Source organism: Oncorhynchus masou, chromosome 3, assembly GCF_036934945.1.
Source record: "Oncorhynchus masou masou isolate Uvic2021 chromosome 3, UVic_Omas_1.1, whole genome shotgun sequence".
Taxonomy (NCBI): domain Eukaryota; kingdom Metazoa; phylum Chordata; class Actinopteri; order Salmoniformes; family Salmonidae; genus Oncorhynchus; species Oncorhynchus masou.
The window spans coordinates 29,005,018-29,016,182 of NC_088214.1; the positions used below are offsets into that span (position 1 = coordinate 29,005,018).

The following is an 11,165-nucleotide window of genomic DNA, read 5'->3' on the forward strand; positions in this document are numbered from 1 at the left end:
ACTACATATCAGTTTGAAATAACAACAAACATCCAGAGTGTGTGGATGCTAATGCTTTATGTTGGTTACCAAATATTAGATTAAATTGTGATACATTTGCCCAAGTTCTCTAGGGATTAAGTCAATTTATGCAACAAACAAGATAACAGAAATCTTCTAAACAGATCTATTGTGAACCACACATGAACCAACCAGCAAAGAATCAACAAAGCTACAAAAATACTTTATTTTGTCCCTCTTTTCTCCAGCTGTTTTGTAAAATCAAATGACAGGATAAATGATTCATGCAGCCGCCAGTGTGGCCTGAGCTCATAACTCGAAAATGTATCACCTCAGCGATTTCTTGTGTGATGACAAACAGACAGAATATATAGGTAACTGACAAAATAAAGGAAACACTTGAGTAAGGCCTAGACTCAATCAGATCAAGCATTAACTGGCGATAGCCGCCACCCTCATTACTGATGTTCTGGCGGTGTCGAAGCTGTAACTGCGTTGGAGATGTCAAATTGGAGAGCAGCTGCTCTTGATCATTGTAACCCATCAATCACCCTTGCATTAAAAGTTCAAAACGAGAGTGTAGGCTATACAGTAATAATGATGTTCAAATCAAAAATCATTAAAGTAATGAGGATTTCTATCAGCCTAATCGAGGTGTAGATTACATCTCACATTCCAGTGTTCAAACCTGCAAACAAGGCTGCAGGAGATTTATCTTAATGCGACTCCGTGTAGTCAATGGCAATGTCCCCTTTAGGTAGGCTATAATGCCAGGAGCCGCGTGTGGATTTGACAGCTGTAACACAGTTCCACCTCTGACACGTCAAAACAACCGCTATCTGGATGTCGGCTAAAGCGGATCTGATTGAATAGAGCCCTGCATGAGTGATACCAATTATATTGAAAGCAAGTACTTTTACGCAGGTGTGGTTCCTGAGTTAATTAAGCAGTTAACATCCCATCATGCTTAGGGTCATATGTAAAATGCCCAGTTTCCCATTGTTTTGGCATGACTAGAAGAAGAAATCTCATTGACTTTGAAAGAGGGGTCTCAAAGGAGCTTAGGGGGGTTTAAAGTGTGCGTGTGTGTGTGTGTGTGTGTGTGTGTGTGTGTGTGTGTGTGTGTGTGTGTGTGTGTGTGTGTGTGTGCGTGTGTGTGCGTGTGTGTGCATGCATGCATGTCTCATTCACCAGATCATGCCTGAGACAGAGTTTTCCACCACCATGAACAAAACACCAAATTATGGAATTTATTGTGGGAAAACGGTGTTGTGTCCCTCCAATGGAGTTCCAGACTGTAGAATCTATGCTACAGCACCTTGAAACTGTTCTTGCTGCTTGTGGTGGCCCAACGCCCTATTTATGTTGGTGTTTCCTTTATCTTGTCAGTTACCTGTATGTTCTAATGCATAATTTGGCTCGATCAAAGTTTAGTGAATAACTAATACAGAAGCCTATTAGGCACAAAATAAGGATCTTAAAACAGGGATAATAAAAAAATAACAAATGAAACTGATTTGTTACCGGATTTGTAAATCAATTATAAACTTCTATTTGCATACATTATTATTTTATTTAACTAGGCAAGTCAGTTAAGAACAAAATCTTATTTACAATGACAGCCTAGGAACAGTGGGTTAACTGCCTTGTTCAGGGGCAGAACAACATATTTCTACCTTGTCAGGTCAGGGATTTGAACTAGCAACCTTTCGGCTACTGGCCCAACACTCTAACCTCTAGGCTACCTGCCGCGCCAAAATGGTGTAGAAAATACTGAATGACGGCATAGTACCTCAACTGTGATATGCCAGTAAATATCACTACATGTGAAATGATGGCTATTGGCACTGAGGGATAAAGATGTAAGAAGGATCCACTTAGCACCCCAAAGTCTGAGAGCCTGGAGATAATAATAATAACACATAATGATTTTATGAACCAATAGGGACAGTGCAAGACAGTACACATGGCAATGTGAGCATAAGGTAACGTAACACATGGAACTGTTGGGTAGGAACAGTCATTCATCAACAATACTGAGCTTTAGCATACTCTACGGGAATGTAAATGAAAGATCTCAGTGCTTCACTTTGTTCTATTAAATTCAGCGATTGATAGTCAACTCATGAATGGAATTGAGATCTCCATTTAGTGGATATAGCAGATACAGCAAAAGATTTCAAAGTAGTTACATAAGTTCACATTGTTCACGTTGTAAGTGCAATAACTGCAAGTGCTTTGAACTTGAAATGGTCTAACCTATAAAAAACATGATCTTTCTAACCGAATCACAATACTAGATTGCTGGCCTCCAGCATTGGAAATAAAAAGCAGTCCTCAACCTTCTGGTTGAGTGCACACTCTAACACAGGGGTATTCAACTCTTACCCTTTGAGGTCTGGAGCCTGCTGGTTTTCTGTTCTACCTGATCGCTAATTGCACACACCTGGTGTCTCAGGTCTAAATCAGTCTGTGATTAGAAGGAAACATACAAAAAATGCTGTGGAACTAGCTTCAAGGCACAGAGTTGAGTTTGAGAGTAACATGTACATGCATATGCACAGGCACACATATGCATGCACGCACACACACAATCAATCACATATTATTGGCTCTTTTAGTCTCTTTCAAGAGTTTCTATGGAGCATATTGAACACCAGTGCCGGCTCCAGGCATAATTATGGCTGAATACCGACTGGGCACGCAGTTCACGTGCCTAGGGCCCCTGACCTCCATGGGGCCCTCATTGACTTTGTTCGTCACTGTCACTCAGGTATCATTAAATCATGGCAAAATATGTCGAATTGCAGGAAAGTTGCTTTCAAACGGTCATAAAATGTATCTCTACCCCATGGCAAAATGTGTAGAATGGCATGAAATTTGTTATAAAATTGCAAAAGTTCTTTCTGCGCCATGGCAAAATGTGTAGAACTGGAAAAAGGTGATTTAAAACTGCAACATGTTCTGTACACCCCATGGCAAAATGTGTAGAATTGCAGGAAATTAACTTTAAAACTTAAAAACAAATATCGCTTAGGGCCTTTAGAAAGCTAAGGCCTGGCCTTGCCCGGCATTATGTACCTGTACCTTGCAGTAAAAAAGAGCTCCATATAAATACAGAAGAATGAAACCTTATCTGAACATCAGTCGCAACTACTACACCATCGTCAGGGCAACCCTGTCTTGTGTCATAGGTCCTGTTTTGACCGAGATCCACAAGTCCTCATTTTTGGGACTCTTCTTCTTCTTTTTGTCTGATTTTGCTGTGTCTGAACTTGGGCTGTCTCCGCAGCAACCAGTGGAGTTGGCCCGGCGACAGCAGCAGCAGTGGCAGCACACCACCAGAGAAGTGAAGAGCACCACCATAGGCAGGGCTAGCAGCACCACCAGGCAGACTGTATTGTAGATCCCCTGGTCATGCTTGGTGGTGGCCACCTTCCACAAGTTACTGAAAAAATCCAAGATGTCTTCCTTCATGGTTCACTGACAGTGAGTGTCTTAGCAACTCCTTTTGAGGGTCATCTATTGAAGAAGCCAACCACAATAGCAAACAAGGATAGATTATTGAATTAGTCAGCCAAGGGTGTCGCTGTTACCAGGAAGGGGATTGTTTCTATGGTGATTTGACCCTGAATTAGTGCTTGTGAACTCTTGATAGTGAAGATGTTGCTGATATAGTAGCACATGCCAAGGGGGGATAGCAAGAGACTGGAAAATTCATTGATGCAGGGAGAATCTCTTTATCCTCCCCTCCTTCCTTAAGTTCCTTGTCTGGGGGTTTAAAGACCGAAGCATTATTTAAGAAAGTTTGAAGACCAAAGATGAATTGTTTTATGCGAGATGGACGTTTTCCTTTGAAATCCTTCAGTTGCTGTAATGATTCCAATCTTTCCTTGCTGCGATGGGAAGGTCTATGGAGTCTGCCTCTCAGAGTAGTTTGTTTGTGTCCCTCTTTTGGGATTTGGGGATTCTACCTCAGGTCCTCTGAAGTCTCCTGTCTATTTTAATCCACTCTCCTCTGGCTCTGAGAGATTTTCTGCGGAGAGAAATAGAGAGAAGAAGGTGAGCAGAATGAACTCCAGTCCCCCTGGTGCCTCTTCCCTCTCCTGCTCAAGTATATTATTCAGCTTTACTCTCATTAAAGTTGGAGGAGAAAGTCATGGCTCTGGCTGCCTGATTGCACCATAGAGGGAAATGCACTCGTTCTGGACTAATTTAAATGTACCGGCTAATGGAGCTCTGAGGGGATTGGCAATGATGGACAGAACCAAGCTTTGATGGTTTTGACTTTAACATTAACTGATTGTAGCATTCTACTGCAACTTGGGTGGACGGTAACCTTTATGGCTAGCCAGGAGGTCAAATGATAGCTGTCTCTAGTTTATAGGTTTACGGTGACTAGGATTATGGAAATGAACATGTTGGCCAGGTTTTTCCTCTGTCCTCTATTGCCTGCTCCACATTCTAAGCCCAATGTATCTGACTGCAACTGAACTGCAAATAGGCTGTGCATTATGTTTTATGTCTCACAGCCCATAGGTGAAATCGGTTTACCCCATAGTCAGTTTCCCTTCCGTTCTCGCATCACTCAACAGGAAACAATACGCTGCTGCTATTTTGTAGCGTTGAAGTAAGAAGGCTGTACCTACTTGCAGTTTGTCAACATTAAGATCCCCATTTCCTCGGAACAAATTTGTTCACCAAATCCATGAAATGTAAGCCTATCCATTATTCATGTATGAAGGCCTTTGCATTTCGTGTTTGATGAAGTTGAGCCTGATGTTGAGACATACAGCCCACTAAATGATCACACATAGGAATACGTGTTGACTGCAGTAAATGAGTATCACTATGACTCATTAGCATTTCCTAGCAAGGTGTGAGAACGTTTTCCTCACCAAAGTTCACAATGGTCACAGGTCTTTTGTAGGGCACTCCACATGTACTTACAGAGGCTGTGAAGACCTTAGAGACTAGTTTTCAAACATACATTGACAATTCAAATAATTCATTCAAAACTCAATGCTTTTAATGGGGAGAAACGATATCGACGTCTTATTCTTCACCCCAACATCCCCATTTCATCGATCATGACATCATATTATCTACGTTGTAACCTGGCCAGGCTGTAAAAATCATGTAAAATAACAACCATGTAACATAATTACCTAACATTGTCTTGGCCTAGGATCAGCGGTAGACAGAAAGATACTTTCAGTGGGAACACAAAGCCAGGATGGGCCAGAAACTGTTAGGACAGCATGCATAAGCCACAGCTATTTAGGGAGCTTGAGACCCTGCTCTGCCCAACCTAAAAGCCTGAATGACAGAAGGCAATACAAGAGCACACAGGAATGGCCCAAGGCAATCAGTTGTTGCAAAACCCTTTTGACTCGTCAACACAAACCTGTAATGTGTGATTTGACATTTTTATCCTCTTATTAATGTGAGACAATCAACATTCTTTTGCAGGGACAGTTAATAGTTTAGAGACACGGAAAGTCATGCGTAAGAGTGTACCCAAGTCACATCTTTACTCAACATCGCGGTGTTATGGCAAGAAACACAAGATGGAATATTCTTTTATGGGAACAGTTGGGACTGTGAAGAGACAAACACAGGCACAGACACATGCATGCACACACGATAACATACGCACTATACATACATGGATTTTGTGTTGTAGATATGTGGTACTAGAGTATTGGCCTGAGGGCACACACTTATTGTGTTGTGAAATCTGTTGAGAATGTATTGTAATGTTTGTCAAATTGTATAACTGCCTTGATATTGCTGTACCCCAGGAAGAGTAGCTGGTGCCTAAGTAGCACCTAATGGGGATCCATAATAAATACAAAATACAAATGCACACATTATCATATCGCCTCACAGTATAAGACAGGACATTGTCTTAATGCTTTCCAGCTCATGCCGAAAGGTAACCTCTGAGTCAGTGGGAGTGAAATAGTGTAAGCGGTGGAGGAGGGAGAGAGCATGACAAGATCTTATGGTGAACCTTAGGTTTGAACCATCACCAAAACTGTACAAGGCTCAACGCCCAAGACTATATTTAAGATGAAGTTTACGTTACTTCAAAGAGTCATGCTGTAGAACGGCACTGAGTAGTGACTGAACAGCAAAGTATCATCTGGTACGTCACAGTACCTGCTGAACTGATCACATCGAATCCAATATTATTTGTCACATGCTTCGTAAACAACAGGCGTAGACTAACAGGGAAATGCTTACTTATGGGTCCTTCCCAACAATGAGAGAAAGAAATAAATATAGAAAAGGAATAACATGTAATAATAAATACACAATGATTAACGATAACTTGGCTATATACATGAGGTACCAGTACTGAGTCAATGTGCAGGGGTATGAAGTAATTGAGGTAGATATGTACATAATATATGTATCTATGAATAAAGACCATGGAGGGGTGATGGAAGGGACTTTCTAAAACAACAGAATTCCAGTTCACATATAGTATTATAGGTATATTCATTGGCTCCTGAATCACAGGTACTCAACCAAATAAGATCAAGAGCTTTTAAGGTCTTTTGAAATGTAATCCTTACCGGCAAACACTTCAGAAGTCCAGGCCAGTAAAGCTCCTCTTCCTCCTTTCCTCTTCCTTGTATATCCTCTTCAATATCTGCTGCTGCTTATTGCTGATATACTCTAAGCTCTCAATTTTGCCCCATACTTGGTCTGTATTGAATTACGCTCTTTCTGCCTCTCTCTCTCTTCCTCTCTCCCTGTGTGTGTCACTCTCTCAAGGCAGTCACTTCTCCCTGCCCTGCCCACCCTGTGTAAGAAAGGGCCCTCTGTCTGTGCTCACACTCCCTTGCCTGACGCGCTGCATTCTTGTGTTTACTTTATACACACAAGTTCCAAGTGATGTCAGAGAGAGAGAGTCTCGCTGGTCATAATTCATTTGATTTGTCTGCAGTTTTTCAACAGTTTTTCAAAAGAGCTGCTGACTTCAGAGTGTTTGAACACTACCAGAACATAATTATGAAAGGCGATCTAAAAATAACCAAAACACCTCACCCTTTTCAGCCCCACCTCACTAACTTTAATTGGAAAGAGGAAATGAAAGTGTGTGTGTGCATGTGTGTGTCCTGAATGCCTAGGGTGTGGACAGAGCAGGGAATCAGGTGAAGCAGAGAGAGAGATGCACGGATGAGTGACTGTTCTGTAGAAAGTTGTGAGAGGTCATGTGACCCTGGTTGCGAGGAGAATGGACCTCATCCATTTCCTGTCGGGATCCTAAGTAGTGCAGCGGTCTAAGGCACTGCATCCCAGTGCTAGAGGTGTAACTACAGACCTGGGTTTGATCCCGGGCTGTATCACAACCGAGTTTGGGAGTCCAATAGGACGCACGCAATTGGCCCAGCATCATCCTGTTTTGGGGAGGGTTTGGCAGGTGTAGGCCATCACTGTAAATAAGAATTGGTTCTTAACTGATTGCCTAGTTCAATAAAGGTTAAAAAAATGTATTATCCATGGCTATAGCAAACAGGAGGCACTTTGACTCTCTCTCCAGTACAGCAATTCACAGAAAGTGATGAGGAACAGGAGGGAAATGACCCACTGAAAGGTGCTCTTCGGAACCAAATAGGTGCTCTGACTGACACCAAAAAGGGTATCGTATTTTTTCAACCTCGTACTGATCCTCGAATATGCTGGCCATACGAGTATCTGTGTTTCATGACCATAGTATTCCAACAGTTCTATACTAGAAGGTGAGCTTTATTCTGTTTTCTCCAAGCCATGATTTTAAGTGGCATTTAATGTCATAATCTACGCCCAGTTCCTTGTCTGTCGGCTATTCTGTCATACATCACATTGAGGGGGTGTTGACTGGATCGTAGGGTGTGGAGAGTAAAGAGGTACAATAACTGTAAGCAGGCTAGACATCAGGATTTAGAGATAGTTGGATAAGCACCACCACATTCAACTCTTAAAACTATGATCCCCTTTACAGTTGAAGTCGGAAGTATACATACACTTAGGTTGGAGTCATTTAAACTCGTTTTTCAACCTCTCCACACATTTCTTGTTAAGTCTGTTAGGACATCTACTTTGTGCATGACACAAGGAATTTTTACAACAATTGTTTACAGACTTATATTTCACTTATAATTCACTGTATCACAATTCCAGTGGGTCAGAAGTTTACATACACTAAGTTGACTGTGCCTTTAAACAGCTTGGAAAATTCCAGAAAATGATGTCATGGCTTTAGATGCTTCTGATAGGCTAATTGACATAAATTGAGTCAGTTGGAGGTGTACCTGTGGATGTATTTCAAGGGCCACCTGACATCAGGTGAAAATCAAAAGAAATCAGCCAAGACCTCAGAAGAAAATTGTAGACCTCCACAAGTTTGTTTCATCCTTGGGAGCAATTCCCAAACGTCTGAAGGTACCACCGTTCATCCGTCTCAAGATATCAGTCAGGAAGTTAAAGATTGGTCACAAATTCGTCTTCCAAATGGACAATGACCCCAAGCATGCAGTGGGGCAAAAAAGTATTTAGTCAGCCACCAATTGTGCAAGTTCTCCCACTTAAAAAGACGAGAGAGGCTTGTAATTTCATCATAGGTACACTTCAACTATGACAGACAAAATGAGAAAAAAAATCCAGAAAATCACATTTTAGGATTTTTAGTGAATTTATTTGCAAATTATGGTGGAAAATAAGTATTTGGTCACCTACAAACAAGCAAGATTTCTGGCTCTCACAAACCTGTAACTTCTTCTTTAAGAGGCTCCTCTGTCCTCCACTCGTTACCTGTATTAATGGCACCTGTTTGAACTTGTTATCAGTATAAAAGACACCTGTCCACAACCTCAAACAGTCACACTCCAAACTCCACTATGGCCAAGATCAAAGAGCTGTCAAAGGACACCAGAAAAAAATTGTATACCTGCACCAGGCTGGGAAGACTGAATCTGCAATAGGTAAGCAGCTTGGTTTGAAGAAATCAACTGTGGGAGCAATTATTAGGAAATGGAAGACATACAAGACCACTGATAATCTCCCTCGATCTGGGGCTCCACGCAAGATCTCACCCCGTGGGGTCAAAATGATCACAAGAACGGTGAGCAAAAATCCCAGAACATTACATTACATTACATTTAAGTCATTTAGCCACACGGGGGGACCTAGTGAATGACCTGAAGAGAGCTGGGACCAAAGTAACAAAGCCTACCATCAGTAACACACTACGCCGCCAGGGACTCAAATCCTGCAGTGCCAGACGTGTCCCCCTGCTTAAGCCAGTACATGTCCAGGCCCGTCTGAAGTTTGCTCGAGAGCATTTGGATGATCCAGAAGAAGATTGGGAGAATGTCATATAGTCAGATGAAACCAAAATAGAACTTTTTGGTAAAAACTCAACTCGCCATGTTTGGAGGACAAAGAATGCTGAGTTGCATCCAAAGAACACCATACCTACTGTGAAGCATGGGGGTGGAAACATCATGCTTTGGGGCTGTTTTTCTGCAAAAGGACCAAGACGACTGATCCGTGTAAAGGAAAGAATGAATGGGGCCATGTATTGTGAGATTTTGAGTGAAAACCTCCTTCCATCAGCAAGGGCATTGAAGATGAAACCTGGCTGGGTCTTTCAGCATAACAATGATCCCAAACACACCGCCAGGGCAACAAAGAAGTGGCTTCGTAAGAAGCATTTCAAGGTCCTGGAGTGGCCTAGCCAGTCTCCAGATCTCAACCCCATAGATAATCTTTGGAGGGAGTTGAAAGTCCATGTTGCCCAGCAACAGCCCCAAAACATCACTGCTCTAGAGGAGATCTGCATGGAGGAATGGGACAAAATACCAGCAACAGTATGTGAAAACCTTGTGAAGACTTACAGAAAAAGTTTGACCTCTGTCATTGCCAACAAAGTGTATATAACAAAGTATTGAGATAAACTTTTGTTATTGACCAAATACTTATTTTCCACCATAATTTGCAAATAAATTCATAAAAAATCCTAAAATGTGATTTTCTGGATTTTTTTTTTCATTTTGTCTGTCATAGTTGAAGTGTACCTATGATGAAAATTACAAGCCTCTCTCATCTTTTTAAGTGGGAGAACTTGCACAATTGGTGGCTGACTAAATACTTTTTTGCCCCACTGTACTTCCGAAGTTGTGGCAAAATGGCCTAAGGACAACAAAGTCAAGGTATTGGAGTCATCACAAAGCCCTGACCTCAATCCCATAGAAAATGTGTGGGCAGAACTGAAAAAGCGTGTGCGAGCAAGGAGGCCTACAAACCTGACTCAGTTACACCAGCTCTGTCAGGAGCAATGGGACAAATTTCACCCAACGTATTGTGTGAAGCTTGTGGAAGGCTATCCGACACGTTTGACCCAAGTTAAACAATTTAATGGCAATGTTACCAAATACTGATTGAGTTTATGTAAACTTCTGACCCACTGGGAATGTGATGAAAGAAATACAATCTGAAATAAATCATTCTCTCTGCTATTATTCTGACATTTCACATTCTTAAAATAAAGTGGTCATCCTAAAACAGAAAATAACTGTCCTAAAACAGGGAATTTTTCCTAGGATTAAATGTCAGGAATTTAAAAAACTAAGTATAAATGTACTTGGTTAAGGTGTATGTGAACTTCCAACTTCAGCTGTATGTGCTAGTATATCAACCTGGTATGTCTCCTAATCTTATTGGATATTTAGGGAGAGGCTAGATGTTGCACTGCATAGCTGCATTAAACATTACGCCGCACAGCTTATGAGCTTGTCTGCTAATGAAAAGTAAACCAGGAGGACTGTATTGGAATCTGACAGGATGCCAAAAATAGGCTAGGCCACTCCGTTGCTAACCAGTCCCAAAAGCAAAACAGGCCATGAGTCACTCCTGTAAAATGTTTTGGCCCAGTGCTATGAAAACAGTAGGAATGATCTGAGGAGCACACAAAGTGGAGTTGATGGGGATTATTCTATATATGGAAGTACCTCTCCCCCCTTTTCAGTAATGGCATAGTAAAAAAGTAGTTATTAGCTCTGATGGAAACAAAGGCCTTGTTTAGGTACTTTCCAATCCACTTCTGACGGACTGGTCCAATATAAAGCTGTGTTAATGCCACTGGACTAAATTTATTTGACTATGTCTGTAAT

General features: G+C 41.5%; 1 protein-coding gene across 1 annotated transcript; it reads right to left on the bottom strand.

Annotated features, from left to right (window-relative positions):
- Window positions 1-204: 204 nt before the first annotated feature.
- Window positions 205-6,854, bottom strand: LOC135514149 (uncharacterized protein KIAA0040-like). The gene is made up of 2 exons (XM_064937390.1): window positions 6,585-6,854; window positions 205-4,036 (listed from the first exon to the last, which is right to left on the bottom strand). Exon 2 carries the CDS (start codon window positions 3,475-3,477, stop codon window positions 3,157-3,159), a length of 321 nt encoding a protein of 106 aa, XP_064793462.1. The 5' UTR covers window positions 3,478-4,036; window positions 6,585-6,854; the 3' UTR covers window positions 205-3,156.
- Between the last annotated feature and the right edge of the window lie 4,311 nt (window positions 6,855-11,165).

Excerpts from the sequence above, each read along its gene's own strand:
- LOC135514149 (XM_064937390.1), bottom strand. The coding sequence starts at position 3,477 with ATGAAGGAAGACATCTTGGATTTTTTCAGTAACTTGTGGAAGGTGGCC.